This window comes from Sphaeramia orbicularis, chromosome 6 (assembly GCF_902148855.1).
Source record: "Sphaeramia orbicularis chromosome 6, fSphaOr1.1, whole genome shotgun sequence".
Lineage (NCBI taxonomy): Eukaryota > Metazoa > Chordata > Actinopteri > Kurtiformes > Apogonidae > Sphaeramia > Sphaeramia orbicularis.
This window is the reverse complement of record NC_043962.1, coordinates 46515568-46534734: the sequence shown is the minus strand read 5'-3', so window position 1 is coordinate 46534734 and position 19167 is coordinate 46515568. Positions and strand designations below refer to the sequence as shown.

The 19167-nt window shown below is 34.3% G+C and overlaps 1 protein-coding gene across 2 annotated transcripts in view; it reads right to left on the bottom strand.

The window, feature by feature from the left end:
• Positions 1 to 12964, bottom strand: part of parvb (parvin, beta) — a 41648-nt gene extending 28684 nt beyond the window's left edge. Inside the window, exon 1 of one of the 2 annotated variants that reach the window (XM_030137187.1) lies at positions 12680 to 12964. In XM_030137187.1, coding sequence (XP_029993047.1) covers positions 12680 to 12779 — 100 coding nt within the window. In that variant the 5' untranslated portion in view covers positions 12780 to 12964. Of the gene's footprint in view, positions 1 to 3559; positions 3677 to 12679 lie in introns of those variants that run through there. The other variant, XM_030137189.1, reaches the window with a different exon arrangement.
• Between the last annotated feature and the right edge of the window lie 6203 nt (positions 12965 to 19167).

The window sequence follows — 19167 nt, the reverse complement described above, 5'->3', positions numbered from 1 at the left end:
ACAGAATTACATTAATTCAATAAAAACCAAAGCCTGCAGTCAAGCTCATTTGTCTTACGTCGGCTTCATTGGACAAAAACCATGTAAAAAGCTCCTCAGCGGCAGCACTAACCATTACACAAAGGACATGAGGATTAGTCTGAAACATTACGGGCAGAGCTCTCAGGCTTTAGTGGGAAATATACTGAGTAGAGGGAGTGGGGAACGTAAAGAGCAGCGTAAAGCAGATTGAAATCAACCTCATCTTGGTTGGTTCCACTGCTCCCGAGAGGATGGGGGGGTGGGGGTTTTACTGAGGCACAGGGGGAGGATATAAATAATGCTGCAGTATGGAGAAGACAGACTGGACCTTAAATATAGCTCTGGTTATTTACACCAACACTGGCACCAGTGAGTAAGAGCAGCCAGGAGATGACAGTGTCCCCAAGCTTGCTTCACAGGGGGGCTTCAGCAGACGGACAGAATGACAGTTCAACCGCTTCAGCACATTTGGACTTATATTAAATTCATGATGCTATTCATTACACTACTACATCTACTAGTGATAGCAAGTTATTTACTAATGGCTTGCATTGCGTGCTTGTAAGTTTTCATTTACCGGTTGTCAGTTTCTACTTATTGATTGTTGCTTTTAATAATCGAAGCCTTACTCACGGTAATGAATGCATGTACGCAGCACTACTGATCCTAAAGGGGTTTCTCTACAGCAGCGGTGTCAAACTCATTTTCTTCCGGGGGCCACATTCAGCCCAATTTAATCTGAAGTGGGCCGAACCAGTACAATAATAACATAATAACACATAAATAATGACAACTCTAAACTTTCCTCAATGTTTTAGAGCAAAAAAAAAGGAAAATTATGCAAAGAAAATGTTTACATTTACCAACTATCCTTTAAAACAATGTGAATAACATGAACAAAAAGAACTTCCTTAAGGAAACTAAGTGCAATTTCAACAATGTTCTGTCTCAGTTTATCATTTAAACATGTACATTAGAACGTACAGATCACAGTGGATCTACAAATACACAAAACAACTAATAACAGGCAGAATATTGTTAAAATTACACTTCAGACATTTCAAAATGTTCATATTTGTTGAGGTTATTTGTGTTTTTTGTGAAAAGTTAGTTTGTTTTAGTGTAAATACAGTAAAATGACATGAAGATATTTACATTTACAAAGGGAAAAATTTGGAATTGTGAGTATTTATAGGTTATTAAGATAGAATTTTACTGATCCGACCCACTGGAGATGAAATTGGTCTGCTAAAACTGGTCTGAACTAAAATGATTAATATCTTCAGTGTAATTTTTGCATTTCACAAATTCATCCCAGGGGCCGGACCGGACCCTTTGGTGGGCCGGATTTGGCCCCTGGGCCGCATGTTTGACACCTGTGCTCTACAGTATAATATAGTACAGTAATAAAGTATATTGTATCGTATCGTATTGGTAGAAATGTGAATCTAATGTTGACTGAACTGTTTCTGTACTGCAAATATTAAATCTGAAAAGATGTTTAAAGCACTCAATTGGTCATTTTTTTCATTATTACCCCGCCCCCTGAAGGAGAGGTTCAGTTTGTTTGTTTGTTTGTTTGTTTGTTTGTTTGTTTGTTTGTTTGTTCGTTCATTCGTTTGTTCGTTTACTTGTTTGTTAACACTCCAACAGCAAGACTATTGGTTGAATTCATACCAAATTTGGTTCATAGATTACCAGTGACCCAGAATAGATCTCATTACCTTTTGGGAAGAGTAAGCCAAAGTTTAAATTTTTCTGAATTTTTAAAATCTTTTTTTTTTTTTCATTTACTTATAACACTGGTCTACAAGGAAAATGCTTCCAGAATAAAAGTAAGGAAATTTTACCACATGAGAGTCACTGATAAAGAAAAATCAAGTCAAAAATGCTGGTTGGCTAAACTTTCCAAGATACAGCCTTGGGTCAAAATGTGAAATTCAAGAATTAACAAGCGAATGGGTTTGACTCAAAAGGAATATTTGTCTCAGAGCTACAAGATCTACTTCAAAACACTATCTGCACATTAGAATACATTCACTTTACAGGTTCTATTTAGTGGAAGATTTATAAAACTATTATATAAATGTACATAAACCTATATATATGTGTAATAACACTTAATCATATACCTTGAAAACATCAGCAAACCGGCACTTTTGTCATTTATTTTCCAATTAATCTTATTAAAATACGTAACATTTAGCACATTTAATCTCTGAAGCAAGTCATTTCTAAAAAATTGTAGACCAGTGTAATGGGCAAAATTTAAAACATCTGTAGTAGCAATACTCTTGGTTGCATTTATACCAAATTTGGTTTGTAGATTGCCAGTGATCCAGAATACATCCCATTAGATTTTGGGAAAAGAAGGTCAAAGTTAAAATTTTTAATGAATTTTTAAAATATTTTTTCTTCTCCCATTTACTTATAATGGGCAAAATTTCAAATATCTATAAAAACATCAATTTTGTTTCAATTTACTTCAGACTAGGCACATATGTAGAGGCAATTGATATGCTGACAGCACATGCATAGGCACAATCACATCAGCTGGATCGATGCCAAAATAAGCTACAATATGTGCGAGGGGTGGGGTTTGTTGTGCCTGGCACCACTTGTTATTATTTTGCTTTGTGTGGCATGTCATAATAACATCAGAAATTAATTAAGTAGAAAGTTACCTTGATGAAAAGTGATTAAAAAAAGTATAGAAAAGTCTGTCTTCGCACCTAACAGCGCTCCTTTGGAAAACAATACCTTCCTTTATGCAATCCCTGCTCTTCATTTTTCCTTTTTTTTATCACATTGAAGTTGCTTTGCTCTAAACCAGACACAACAAAATAAAGGGTCATTAATGTTGCTGAGACAGTAAAACCCCATGTAATTTTGGGAATCTTTCCTTGACTATCTGAATGGTTTATCAGTCACTATAAAGGTAATGTGTATATGTATATATAAGTGTGTTAACTTTGGAGTATCTCTGTTGCATTATTACTAATTGCACTATATACCATCATTTACTATTTTCTTTATGATTTTCTTTAGTTTTTTTTTTTTTTTTTTTTTTCTGTTGTAGTCATGTCCACCAAGCGTTAAATAAAATCCCAGTGTATCAAGACTTAAAGGGGATGGGAACGAGTTGAGATCAAGACCAAACTAGATCCAAAGCAAAGGCATTACAGAAACTGAGTTTTGCAAATTTACCGATTGATAAGGTATTAGAGATGATTTCTGTTGCTATTGAGGAAAATAATAAGGAATTGGCAAAAAGTTTTACACCTAAAGAGAGTTTTTTTTAACTGATATAAATAAGTAGTGACATAAACAAATAAATCAGAAAAAAAACACCAGAAATGCTCATCTATGGTTTTGACTGATCTCAAAAGGAAACTCCTAGGTTAAAACGAGACCAAGACCTTTCCAAAAGAGTTTTCTACATCAGTAACATAAAAAATGTATAAAATGAGTGAGTAAAAGGCAAAATAGACAAAAAAAAAAAAACATATCCAGGGATAAAAAGATTACTGTTACTTACTTTTATCATAATCCATCCCAGAACAACTTGCAATAATGAAACAGTGTTGTGTATTTTCAGAGGGTTAATACTCTTTATGACTAAGTGATCAGGATGTGACATAGCCGTCCAGCTCACTGTCCTTATAAAGTAAAAAAAACTGTTCCTTTGCTTTTACTGAACCATCAGTACTTCTGTTCTGTCTGTTGCTGACAGCGAGGCCTACACTTTGTCACAGGAATACAGACTTCCTTTTGCTTTATCAGGATTTACAGCAACAGCCAAACAGTATGGGCACAAACGATGTAACCACCACGACTGCCACTGTACAAAACATATTTGCTGATGTACTGCATGTTAAAAAAAAAAAAAAAAAAAAAATTCATAGTTTTGGAATACAAAAGAGGAACAAGGGTGTGACTGCAGTTACTAGGAAGTGTTGCCGTTTTCAGAATGCTCTTTGCTAGGAGAAGAACTATGCAATGATGTCTACAGTGATTATTCAACATAATGTGAGGCAATTTTCCAGCTCTGTTTGCCCCTCCCTGTGAAGATATAGAGTGTTCTGTACCACACCCAAAAGTAACAGAAACCACAGCGGCAGTGTGTGAAGCCACAGACAGCGCACCTTCACACAGACACAGCCTCATGTCGCTGTATTTCACTTCAATTATGTATGATTACAAAACCCAAATAGACTCTTTTTAACTTTAACTGTGTCTTTTTTGGGTTTTTATCCACTTTGTCCACATAGGGGCACTATGTTACACTGAGAGCAAGAGGAGAAGAGTTGCATTGTGGGATTCCTCTCTGTCTTCTCCTCAGTCTTGCCTGGTATTAGACCAGTGTTTTTCAACCTTGGGGTCTGGACCCCACGTGGGGTCGCCTGGAATTCAAATGGGGGTGCCTGAAATTTCTAGTATTTGATTAAAAAAATAAAATAAAAAATACTATAAATAATACTATACTATATACTATAAATAATACATGTTGAGTTGATAGAGACAATCCCAAAACATAAAAGACACAATAAACTCTGAAGCTGAAACTGAAGCACTGTGGTACTGTTTATCTTTCAAATTATTCAGAAATGTTGAATTGAGATGGTAGATATGTTTTTGTTGTTGATTTTTTTTTTTTTTTTTAATTTTTAATTTTTTATTATTATGGTGTGAATGCTCAATGCTGTACACATTTAAGTTGATGTAAGCAGTGTATTAGTTGAAAAGGAATGGTAACAAATAAGCTTTTGCTTCTAGCCTATTCCTTTTTTTGTTTTTTATGTTTTTATGTTTATTATGATTGATGTAAAACCAAAAATAAATTCATTCATTCATTCATTCATTCATTCATTCAAATGTTCATTGTAGTTGGTTTAAGATGCTGCAGCTCTTTCATAATTCAGTTTGTTCTTGTTTGTTCAGTATTAATTGTCAGCCTTGCAAATCCAAGCTGGACTGACTGTACATATCCTGACCAAGGAAAATAAAATTTTCACTTTGTGCAGTAATCTACACCTGGCTTTTCTGCCTCTGTCCATAATAATATACATTATATAGTCTAAATGTCATCTAAAATTACTGTTTATTTGCAACATAGTAATGTAAACTATTACATGATCAAAAACTAATTAATTTTAGCAAAAAAGTGTTTCTGTTTTAAATGTCTGGGGTCGCCAGAAATTTGTGATATTAAAATGGGGTCATGAGCCAAAACAGGCTGGAAACCACTGGATTAGACACTTTTACACAAAGAGGAAACGCATAAAATTCTTCAGATGACATTTCAGTTTCTCCCTTTTTATCTAAAGACACTGTTATAAAGACACAGTCAAAAACACACCGATATCTTATTTTCTTTTAGGATGCGCATTTCTCTATCTCAGGGGTGGGCAGTTCATTTTCTTTTGGGGCCAGATGAGAAACTTTGACAGTTGTGAAGGGCCGGATCAATACACTTGCAGCTCTGCTCAATATATATCTCTATAAAAACAGTAAACAAAACGATACCATGATGCAATGAAAGTGTGGAGCGCAGAATACAACTATTAACCTTTTATAGGGCACTCATAGAAATACTCTGAAATTCAGTGTGTTATTGGAGGACCTAACAAGAAAAACAAGACAAAGAAAGTTTATTGTTATGTAGAAAATCAAGGTCACTGAAGTTACCATATTTGGTTCCTTACCCATAAGTGGCAAAAAAAATAAAAAATAAAAAAAATCCCAGAAGTTAATATAAAAAATTCAAGAAAAACATATGCAATGTGAAAGAGACATGTATTTTAGAACTTGCTTCCACTGTCTTGTAATGTATGCGTAAATTATTAGAAATAGTCACTTGCCCGATAAAGGGTTAAATGAATATTCACCAAAACATTTTCAAAAATGTGCAAAACCAGCTCCACATTAACTTCATATGAAAAACAATAAATGTATCCAGGTTTGTTTGTTTGCATGTCACAGTTCCTTTTCTTTTTCTTTAACTCGGACTTCAGTGAAGAAATACTCAGAAGTCCATGTCTTGTTAAAAACTCTGTATTCTGAATGAATCTTTCCTTTTTTTAACACTAGTTGACATCTTCATGGGCTGAAACTGACTAACAGGCTTTATGCTACGCCTTATGCTAAGTACGGAAAGTATGTGCAAAAAAATGCTAATTTAACAGATCCTTCAAAATAAAAGCAATGCGGTTGTATTGGCTTCATCTACTATAAGAATATATACTTGCATTAACTTTTAATTTGCCCAGGTCTGCTCTATCTAACCCAGATGCAACCAGTAACTACAGCAAAGCACAACACACTGTCTCAAGTAATGGCACTAAATTCAATTCACTCTGGGGTCTGTTCTATTTCCAGTCTGCTGCAGCTAATAAAGGGAATCTGTGACAAAAACAATGAAAAAAAAATCTTACTTAGCTTTAAAACATGCACAAACATTTATAAGGGCACCTGTAAATTGTTTTACATCTGTGCAGTGCCACTTAGCCCATACAGACTCAAACATCCATCATTGACCTAAACCATCTACTGATCTAAACTGTTTAATACCTGTAGATCCATTAATCCTATCAATACATGTAAATAATTGGAGTAAAATACAGTTTGTCATCCATTCATGGTCATCAGATATGGCCCATTTGGACATTCAGAGGTGCCGTAGTTACCGTGGAAACACCGTCATCTTCTACAGCATTGATTTACCAGTAAAACTCATGGAGTTTGATCAGTGTGGATGGGCAGTTATTGATATCTTTGCTGAAAAATGTAGGTTTTCTTCAGTTTTCTCTGTTTGAGATATAACGTCTGATATGACAACCCTCAACTTTAATGTGAGCTTTTATGAACATCTTCATGATCAGTAAATTACATATATGACTAGAAGCACTCGGAGAGCGCAGACCTCCGCCAAGGCTGATCAGTGGCCCCCCCTGTGGGCCACCCCAAGGAGGTTATGTTTTTGCCAGGGTTTGTTTGTTTGTCTGTCTGTCTGTCTGTTTGTCTGTCCGTTAGTGTGCAACATAACTCAAAAAGTTATGGACAGATTTTGATGAAATTTTCAGGGTTTGTTGGAAATGGGCCCCCCCGTGGGCCCCCCCACCCCCGATCACCACCAAAATTTAATCATTTCTTCCTTATCCCATTTCCAACAAACCCTGAAAATTTCATCCAAATCTGTCCATAACTTTTTGAGTTATGTTGCACACTAATGGACAGACAAACAGACAGACAAACAGACAAACAAACAAACCCTGGCAAAAACATAACCTCCTTGGCGGAGGTAAAAATACTTGATTTTCACTGAAAATTCACAAAGTACAGAGGATGATATTACAATAAATGGTGATAAATTACTTCAGAAAGGTTAAATAGAAAGAAAAATCTAGTTTTCCACAGAATTTCCTCAAATGTCACACTGGGTCTGTATGGGTTAGACACACAGCCTTCAGTAAACAGGTGTTATCAGTCAGAGGTACTGAGGTTTGGCATGAGATTCCAGCTCCAATAAGAGACTGGACCACGTTTTAAAGATAATCTAAAAAAGTGTTGTAAAAGAAACCAGATCTGTAAACATTAATTTTATGCTTCTCTGTGTCTTCTCAGTGTTCTTTGTTACTGTCATTAGCTTGTGTCAGTTGTCCAGTTCTTCTATTGTGTTGTTAATTTTTTAATTTTTTGTATTTATTATTTGTAATTTTTGCTATTATAATGTTATTTGTTCTGACCTGCCTGGGATGAAAAGCAGCCTTTGGCTAATTTTGGCATATTTACATTTACATATACATTAATATGCACTGTCCCTTTAAATAAATAAATAAATCTGAGTAACTGCCTTTAAATGACAATTTAATGTCATTTTTATTGACTCTCACTAAAACTTTTCTGATTGTTTCATTGTTTATTGTCTGTGTTCTGCTCTCCATGAATGTGTGGACTGATATTACACATAAAACGCTGGTAATGTCTATTATTATAAAGACCCAAACATCCGCCGGTGACCAAGCCATCTACTGATCTAAACTGTTTAATACCTGGTGATCCATTAATCCTATCAATCCATGTAAATAATTGGTGTAAAATACAGTTTGTCATCTTTTCATGGTCATCAGATATGACCCATTTGGATGTTCAGAGGCTCCATAGTTACCATGGAAACACCGTCATCTTCTACAACACTGATTCACAAGTAAAACCTACAGACAGTGGATGGAAACACTTGGTTTATGCTAAGTTAATGATATATTTTGTTGAAAAAGTCACTTTTTTTTTTTCATTTTTCTCTGTTTCTGATATTATGACAGTCAACTTCAGTCAGAGCTTTTGTGAACTCTACATGATCAGTGAATTAAATAAGAAAAAATACCATATTTTCATTGAAAAATGCAAAATACAGAGGATAATATTACAATAAATGGTGATAAATAACTCATGAAAAGTTAAATAGGGAGGAAAAATTCATTTGGGAACTGACACAAAAAGTGGCACTGAGTCTTTATGGGTTAATAAAATAACAGGTAAAATAACAACAAAAAAGCCTGAGTGCTTCACAGAAGGTTACAACTCCTAAAACCACATGTGTAGTATTTTATAAGCAGATGCTATTTTCCAGACTGAGGCGGCATGTGAGAACACCCTTATTTCTTGCAAAAATGATTTAAAAAAAAAACAAAAACAAAAACACAAAGCTCAAGTTTACACTCTACAACCCTATAACGTCCAGTGAAATTAATATTTTACTACCTATAAACAAAGCTAAAGGAACAATAATATTCAAATTCTAGTCAAAGTGCAAAATGTAGTGCACAGCTCTGTCTCACTGAAACAAGTTCAAGTGCAAAGACAGTTATTCTTTTCTCATTATGTGACTCCACCTCAGATCTTATCTAATTAACCCCTGGACTGATGCACTGTTGAAACCAGGATAAAGACTACAAAACCACATCTCAGTGTCACATATTATATATTAGCTTGTTCTACAGTCACAGAAAAAATTATTACACCATCAAAAGTCACCAAAAACAATGGTTATGCAATCAAGTACTAACTCATGTGTATCATGTGACTAAAACAGACAGAAAAGAAAACATGGAATGCCTAAAAGCACTGTTTTTTGTCGGTACAATGCCACAGCTATTGATGTAAGAACTGAAGTGAATTTGGTTATTATCAAGAAAACATGAAAAATGGCTAGATATCAGCTCTGAAATTAAACTCTTATAAGCAATTTTTGTTGTTATCATTATATTTATCCAAACAAAAGTAGCTTTAGTTGTACCAGGCATTAACCCACAAAGACCCAGTGTTACTTTTGTGTTAGTTTCCAAATTATTTTTTCTCTCTGTTTAACCTTTCTTCAGTGATTTATCACCATTTATGATAATATTGTCCTCCTTATGTTGCATTTTCTCAGTGTAAATCAGGTTTTTCTTATATTTAATTCACTGATCATGTAGATGTTCATAAAAGCTCAGATTAAAGTTGAGGGTTGTTATATCAGAAAAAGAGAAAATTGAAGAAAAAGTGACATTTTCAGCAAAGATATCAATAACTGGACATAAACCCAGTGTTTCCAGCCACTGTCATTGATCCAACTCCATGGGTTGTACTGGTGAATGACAGTGTTTCCACGGTAACTACTGCACCTCTGAATGTCCAAATGGATCATATCCGATGACCATGAAAAGATAAATAACTGTTCTTTACACCAATTATTTCCATGTATTGATAGGGTTAGTGGATAAACAGGTATTAAACAGTTCAGATCAGTAGATGATTTTGGTCGCCAGTGGCTGTTTGGGTCTTTATGGGTTAAAATGAACAAGAAATTGAAGAAAACAAGGGGTGGTCTAATAATTTTTTCCACCACTGTAGTTCTGCATAATCCACTCACACCAGACATAGTACAGAACAAAGTCTTGTGGAAAAAATATTTGACAATTTGAGAAAAAAATGGGAGATTATATTTAAAACGGTGTGTGGAAAAATCGGGCTTTTATGGAATTTAATGAGGCTCCTAAACAATTAATAGGCTTCAGCGTTGGTGCTGCTGGCGGTAGTGGGCCTCCTTTAACCCTTTGATGCATGAATTATGAGAACCTTAGTCAAGATTTTTCCCTGAGTGTTTTTATTCCTCTTTAGGTATTAAAACAACAATGAGATTGAGTTCAAAAAATGTTTGGGAAGGAATGCTTTTCGGACCAAAAAAGAGTTTGTTTGAGGTGCTCTTTGGAAAAAGGGATTCAAAAAGTATTTATCACACTGGAAGAAAAATCCAAGGCACTCTCTTTAAACATTAAAATGCCTTTATTATCATGGCATGGTCATATCTAGACCTAAAAAACACACTTCAACGCGTTTCAGCTTCAAGCCTTCATCAGGAAGTACAATGAGAACAATGAGACTGATTTTTTTTTTTGTTTAAATTAACATATTTTTTATGGAATTACAAAAATGTCCACTCATTTGGACACCATGTGTTTAATTTTTGAAGCAAAGAAACATGTATTTAAAATGCAATATCAGAAAGTGATAAACTGTGTGAAAGCTATAAAACAAAAGTATTTTTGCTGGAGCTAATCTGATGGTTTCTCACCTTTTATCATACTCTAATACTAGTTCTTACTCACTTCATGGAGATGATGCAAAAAAAAACAACTGTTAATTACAGTCTAATAACAATTAGCAATTGATTTACACTCAATCATGTCACTGCAGACCAGGTTTATCAAGAACATAAGTTACTGTAATGGTATGAATGTCAGTATATGGGATGATGTGTAAGTGTCCTCTGTGTTGGCTGATATGCAACTAAATCAACAAAACCCATGAATACTAGGCCTGTAACGGTACACGTACCGAACCGAACCGTTTCGGTACGCACCTGTTCGGTTCGGTACACAGCTGTACCGAAACGGCACAGTATGATGAGAAAAAGAAAAAGAAACGAAAGATGTCGTTCGATGCGGAACTTTAAATCCGCGCAAGTTTCACACAGACATATTGAAGGCGCACACACTGACCTGAAATACAAAATAGCAGTTGATATAAAGTTAAAAAAAAATAACATATGATGTGAAGGAAGAGACTGAAGACCCTCCACCATCAGTCCAGTCCAGTTTGGATCAGTTCAGGTTCAGGTGAAAGACAACAACGAGGAAAGAGACGTCAATAAGACGGACGTTGTTTGGCCCCTAGGAACTACGGTAGTTCTAAAACACTGACACTAGCTCTGTCTGTCTGTCTGTCTGTCACGCACGCTGTATAATAGAGGAATAAATAGAACGTTGAAAGTATGTAAAGTTTAACTTTCATTTCACGACAGCGTTCGTTACGTTAGTTATGGACCGCACCCCAGGTTAATGTTGCACTTCATGTGGAATTTTTTTGTTATTTTTATGCAGAATGTGAACTGACAGAACTGTGATTAGATTTTTCTTGTTTGTTCAAAGTTACCTTTCAGGGAAAAGTGCAATACTAATGTTTAAAATACATTCAGTAATATTAATAATTTATTTTATTTTCTATTTGATTTGTAGCAGCAGAATTATATTATTCCTGTTTTTCTATATTCTATTGTCTCCAAAAATTGGGGGAAAAATGTTTAAAAAATTCATAAATGCATTAATAGACATTTTGAGGGGTTTTCTTTCTTCCCGTACCGAACCGAAAAAAAAACGAACCCTGGCTTTGAAAACCAAAACGTACCGAACTGAAAATCTTGTGTACTGTTAGAGGCCTAATGAATATACAAGAAAAACAGCTGGAGAATAGTCCACTGTAGTGACCAGTGTGCATGAAAGGTTAATGGAAATCACATAAACACATGGCTGAGAACACACACGTACACACACACTGAGGCGTTAAAGTTTGCAGCTGTCTGTTTTGCCAGACAGTGACTGGCATGTGGGGGGGGGGGGGGGGGGGGTTGTGTGTGCTAGGACAGAAAATAGTTTGACCAACACCTAAAAACTGCTGCGATAAGTTGAAGTTCATCTTTGTTTTCCACCAAACACAGTAATCGTATAAACCCTTTATCTGTATAACCTTGCATTCCTGTCAACACTCACTGACTGGTATCTATTTATATTCATCACCTCATGTTAAATGCCTGTGGAGCTGCTATGAGGCTTTTGTCTTGGCTCTGAACTTTATGTTTTGACAAATCAAAACCACACCAGGCCTTGAATGCCTCAATAAAAAAATAAAATAAAATAATAAAAAAGCAGAGTTATAACACAGTATTGTATGTTTACACCTACTGAACCAACTCTCATCAGGTTATTAAAGTGTAAAGTCTGGTTTAACAGAATAAAGGTCTGGATAATGGGTTCCATGGTCTGGCTGCAGTCATATCCTAGAGGGGAATATTTTAGTAGTACATCATGTGACTGCAGCACCATGGACAGAAACACTCCATGAAACAGCTGTTTGACATGATCAAACCCACACATGAAACAGCTGTTTGACATGATCAAACCCACACATGAAACAGCTGCTTTACATGATCAAACCCACACATGAAACAGCTGCTTTACATGATCAAACCCACACATGAAACAGCTGTTTTACATGATCAAACCCACACATGAAACAGCTGCTTTACATGATCAAACCCACATACATGTCCCAGACCTCATACCTTCTTTAGATTTCTTCCTCCGCGCCAGGGTTCCTCCTAGTTTACCCAGAAAAGACTCGTCCTTCTTCATCTTTGCGGTGGCAGATGCAGTCCCAGACATCTTTGATTTCTGTGTGTGTTGTGTCTCTTGTTGCGTCTGGACGTCCTTGTGATGCGTTCACGGACCGCTGTGCGATCCGGGCTCAGCCAAAACACACAGACTTGACGCCGAGCTTTGGAGGAGGAATAGAATACACAGGCTGTGGGTATCCACACACACTAACACAGACCCACACACGTGAACCAGGCTGCATCTGTTTCACTGCTGGTCACTGGTGCTCCTCCTCACAGCGCCACCCAGCGGTCAGATCAGGAACAGGGGTTAACCCTTCCATGCACAGTGGTCACTCCAGTGGACAGTTGTTCTCCAGCTGTTCTCTTGTATATTCATGGGTTTTGTTGTTTTAGTTCCATATCAGCCAACACAGTGGACACTTATGCACCATCCCATACACTGACATTCATACCATTACTGTAACTTTCCTGTTCTTTTATCTAAATCAATTGCTAATTGTTATTAGACTGTAATTAAGAGGGGGGGGTTTTTTGCATATTATCTGAGTGAGTAATGACTAATATTATAGTACGTTAAAATATGAGAAAACATCAGATTAGCAGCATTAACCTCCTGAGACCCAGGAAAGTGAAAATTTTAGCTTTTTTCCATTAACCCTTTCATGCACGAATTATGAGAACCTTAATCAAAAGTTTTTCCTGAGAGTTTTTATTCCTCTTTAGGCATGAAAAAAACAATGTGATTGATAATTTTCTTCTGAAAAATAAATAAAAAATAAATAAATGAATTTAAAAAAAAAAATAACAATAATAATGAAAAAAAATTCTTATGAACCAATTTTTCATGAAGTTGCAAAAATGTCCACTCAGCTGGACACCACATGTTTAATTTTTGACGCACAGAAACATGTATTTACTGATAAATTGTGTGAAAACTATGGAGAGGGCTTGTGATTCTGGGGGTTTATGCTCAGGAGAGATCTACATAATGTTACCATTTCATGTCAGAAAAGATATGTAGTGTCTTAAAACTTTAAAAAAGACATGTTAAGAAAAAAAAAAAACAAAAAAAAAACAATGAAAAGAACAACAAAATCCATGAATATACAAGAGAACAGCCGTAGAATAGCTGTCCACTGTAGTGACCATTATGCATGAAAGGGTTAAACAGTTGTCTTGAGTGGAAACCACATAATGCAACAGTTTTTTGTTTGTTTGTTTGTTTTCCGAGACATTATTTTAAATCATTTTCATTTATTTATTTATTTTTTTAATGGAATGTCCTTTACAATAGACAGCATTTTTTTTTTTTTTAAGTAAAACTGTCAAACTTTTGTCCCCTACAGAGGACAAAAATGCATTGCTGGGTCTCAGGAGGTCAAAAATGCTTTTATTTCATAGTTTTCACACAGTATGTCAGTAAATACATGTTTCTTTGCTTCAAAAATTAAACGCATGGTGTCCAGCTGAGTGGACATTTTTGTAACTCTATGAAAAATAGGTTCATAAAAAAAAAAAAAAAAAAAAATCAATCTCATTGTTTTTTTTCATGCCTAAAGATGAATAAAAACACTTCATTAAGGTTTTCATAATTCATGCATGAAAGGGTTAAGATGAGATGCGGAGCTCATGAAACGCCACTTAACCCAGGGATGTCAAACTCATTTTAGTTCATGGGCCATATTCAGCGAAATTTGATCTGAAGTGGGCCGGACCAGAAAAATTGTAACATAATAACCTATAAATAATGACAACTCCAGATTTTTTTCTTTGTTTTAGTGTAAAAAAAAAAAAAAAATTAAATTATGAAAATACTTACTTTTATAAACTATCCAAAAAAAAAAAAAAAACCCTGAAATAACTGAAATTTAAACTAAAAAAATGTAAGAAAATTTTGTGCAATTTTAACAATATTATTGCTCAACTTCTCATTTCTCCATGTGCATTATGGATCAGATCTACAAAGACACTAAACACTGAGGAACAGGCAGAAAAGAGTTCAAATTGGGCTGAATTTTCTTTAGACATTTCAGGTTGTTCATATTTGTTCAGATTATTCACATTTCATTGTTACAGGATAGTTTGGAAATGTAAATATTTTCATAATTTAATTTTATTTTTTGCACTGAAACGAAGGGAAAAAAAATTAAGTAGGTAATTCTAGATTTTTTTGGCTTAACTGAAGATTTTTTTACTTGATTGAAGATTTTTTTTTTTTTTTTTTTGCTTGATTCAAGATTTTTTTACTAATTGAATTTTTTTATTTATTTTTTTTTTTTGCTTAATTCAAGATTTTTTTTATTTAATTGAAGATTTTTTTTTTTAGCTTAATCCAAGATTTTTTGCTAAATTTGAGATTTTTGTTGGCTTAATTGAAGATTTTTTACTTAAGATTTTTTTATTTATTTATTTATTTTTGTTTAATTCAAGATTTTTTCCTTAATTCAAGCTCTTTTTTTTTTTTTCCTTAATTCAATTCAATTTGCACTTGGCTAAAACATCCCAGGGGCCAAACTGGACCCTTTGGCGGGCTGCATTTGGCCCCTGGGCCGTGTGTTTGACACCCCTGACTTAACCCTTTGATGCATGAATTATAAGAACCTTAGTCAAGATTTTTTTTTATTCGTCTTTAGGCATGAAAAAAACACTCAAATGTCCACTCAGCTGGACACGATGCGTTTAATTTTTGAAGCAAAGAAACATGTTTTTAACCATTTCATGCATGAATTATGACAACCTTATTCAAAATTTTTTTCCTCAGTGTTTTTATTCCTCTTTAGGCATAAAAAAACAATGTAATTGCATTTTTTTTATGAATCTATTTTTCATGGAGTTACAAAAATGTCCACTCAGCTGGACACCATGCATTTAATTTTTGACGCAAAGAAACATGTATTTACTGACTGAAACTATGAAATTAATTTTTTGAATGCTGCTAATCTGATATTTTCTCACATTTTTAGCATACTATAATACTACTTATTACTCACTCAGATAATATGCAACAAAAGAAAAAACCTTTTTGTTTTTAAAAAATGTGTTAGTTACAGTCTAATAACAATTAGCAATTTATTTACACTCAAATATTTTACTGCAGATCAGGTTTATCAAGAACAGGAAAGTTACAGTAATGCTATGAATTACAGTGTATGGAATGACGCATAAGGGTCAAAACACAGTATTACAGGACATTTTAGAGACAATTTGACAGATTAGTGTTGCTAAATGACCCACATTTTTACTTTTAAATTAATTTTTGCTTTAGTTGGACCATAAGGGATTATCAGAAACAGGGAGCTCTCTGACAGGACATTACTGTGTTTTGGCCAATAAGTGTCCACTGTGTTGGTTGACATACAAGTAAAACAACAAAATCCATGAATATACAAGACAATAGATGTCCACTGTAGTGACCAATATGCATGAAAGGGTTAAAATGCAATATCAGAAAATGATATACTGTGTAAAAACTATGAAACAAAAGCATTTTTGATGCAGATAGTCTGATGTTTTCTTACCTTTTATCATCCTCTAATACTAGTTCTTACTCACTTCATAGAGATAATATTAAAAAAAAACCTTTTTGTTTAAGAAAACTGTTAATTACAGTGTAATAACAATTAGCAACTGATTTACTCTCAATCATGTTACAGCAGATCAGGTTTATCAAGAACTTAAAGCTACAGTAATTGTATGAATTGTAGTGTATGAGATGGCGCATGGTGTACTCTGTTGGCTGATATGCAAATAAAACAACACAACCCATGAATATACAAGAGAACAGCTGGAGAAGAACTGTCCACTAGAGTGACCACTATGCATGAAAGGGTTAATATTTTGCGTTAAAAAATGGATGAAATGAAAGTATGACCAGACGCATCACAACTTGAAGATTGGTTAAAAGCAATCTATGAAATCTATGTAATGGAGAAACTGTCCTTTACATTCAAAGTAAAACAGGATAAATTTATGGAAATGTGGTGAAAATGGACTGTCTATATCACACCATTGAGGCCAGATTTAACTTAACTGGAAATGACAAGTTATGATTGGAATGGAGGTAAAACTTGTCAGGATTTTGGAATAAGAATAATGAAAATAAGGGGAAAATTTGACATTTTTTTTTGTACAAAGGTAAGTTTTTTTTTAACAAAATATAACCAAAAAAAAAAAAGGAAAGTCTTTGTTTAACAACAGTAATTTTTTTTTTTTTTTTCTAAATAGAGAACTTATATGGAATGTGCATATGTTACATTTTCTGCTTTACCATTGTTGATTTTTCAGACATGATATACAAATGTGCTTAGCTGTCTCTTGTAAAGTATCTTTCCAAATGAAAAAATAAAATTATAAAAAATAAAAGAAATGAAAGTATGACATCTTTATTCATAATATTCACTCAAACTAAAAATTATTATTATTATTATTACTATTATTATTATTATTATTATTATTGTTATTATTATTATTATTATTATTATTATTATTATTATTATTACTACATAGGCTACAACTAGGGATGGGTCATAAAGCCAAAAAGCAATGTTTTAGTATTTTACATTAAACCATCAAGACAAAGACAAGATTTAAAAATATTTTTAATAAAACACCTTGACATAAATAACTCACGATGCATACTCATAACAAATACATTGTAATTTTTTTGTTGTAAGTATTTCTTCTGCAAGAAATGTCTGCAGATGAATAATGTCAGTTTCACAACTCCAGAGTTTTTCACAATTTTCAGCAAGAACTCAGTTATTTGAATGAAGTGAAACTAATGAGTACAACATCAGAGAAAGCCCAAGAATCTACATTTGTTTAGGACACATTTTATGACTGGGCATGGTCAAATGACATATCCAGTAATGCCAATGTGGTGTTCAGTGCACTGTTACCCCCTCCCCCTATAAAGGTGTCTAGGAGAGGGAGGGGTGACACACCTCTTCAGTCTCCAAAAGCATCAGACAAAAAGGTTTCTCAATAAAGCCAATTTATTCAAGGGCTGCTTTTCTTTAACAAGGTATTTACAAAAAGAAAACAAAGTAATCAAGGTGAGTAAAGTTGGACAAAAGGTGGTACCAGAATAAATCAAAGAACTTAGCAAACCAAACCAACTGACTGGTGACCCCTGCACTAACAAAAGAAACTGGTGGGACAAAATAAAACATTTCTCTCCTTACTAGTCCCAAAATAAAAATACACTGAGTGGCACCAACCAACTAATCTAGTGTACATAACATAAAACAATACTAAGTGCAATGTATGAGGTACCCCGCCTTAACTAAACCCAACTCAACTCACCACAGATGAACAAAAGTAGAACACAAAAGAGCAAAATGGCTCTGACACACAAGCAGAAGCAGAAGCATGAGCAGCAGCAGCAGACAGAGGTAGGGGTTCATTTAGAGTCTGTGGCCGGTCAGGATTGGTCTGCTCATCCTTCCATCACCTGAGCTGGCCCCTTCAGGTACAGCCCTGGAGGAGGTCCTGGAGCCATGCCCACACCTTGATGATTAGGCCATCCTTGACCTAGTGAAGCAGAAGGGGAGGAGACACACACACACACACACACACACACACACACACATATACATACACATGCCCTCTGGCGTGTAACATGCACCGTCAAATCATTCATACACAGTTGTGCTCAGTGTTTACATACCCTAGCAGAATTTATGATTCTTTGGTCATTTTTCAGAGAATATGAATGATAAAACAAAATCTTTTCTTTCACTCGTGGCTACTGGTTGGGTGAAGCCATTTATTACACTGGGTTACAAAAAAATGTTTTTTACAAGTTGTCTAGGTTTTTTCAACTGAATTAGGACCAGTTTGCACCGCTAAATCCAAAAATGACATCTGTTTTTCTCAATCAGGTCAGGTTTTTTTGCTAATTTGATTTTGAAAAATTTGATCTTCTCACAAAATTGATTACATTTTTGTGACTTTATCAGCTGATTTTTTTATATAGTTCTCCCCCAAAATAGGTTTTAAGAGAAAAAAAAAATCATTTTCTAACAGGATTCCTGTTAGGTACAATGAAGTATTCACCACAGATGTAGAATACAGAATAGAATACAGAATACATCAAGCTTATTTTTGCAAGATCTTCTAGTTGAAGCCATTTCATTCACCTGTAATATTAAAAAAAAAACATTAATCATAAATTGGCAAAAGTAAAATCTTCAGAACTCATTTATTGCAAGAAATATGAAAGAATTTTGTATCATATGATGTGAAAATGCCCATAAATGTAAGCAAAAATGTTAAAAAGCCAATATGTAGTATAGTTCAGAAAGTTGACCTGATTGAGCAAAATTAATGTGATTTTTGGATTCAGCACACCAAAATTATCCTAAATCAGCTCAAAAAACTTAAACAATAAATTTGTTGTTGACCAGTGTTATCAAACAAATGTGTTTGTTCTT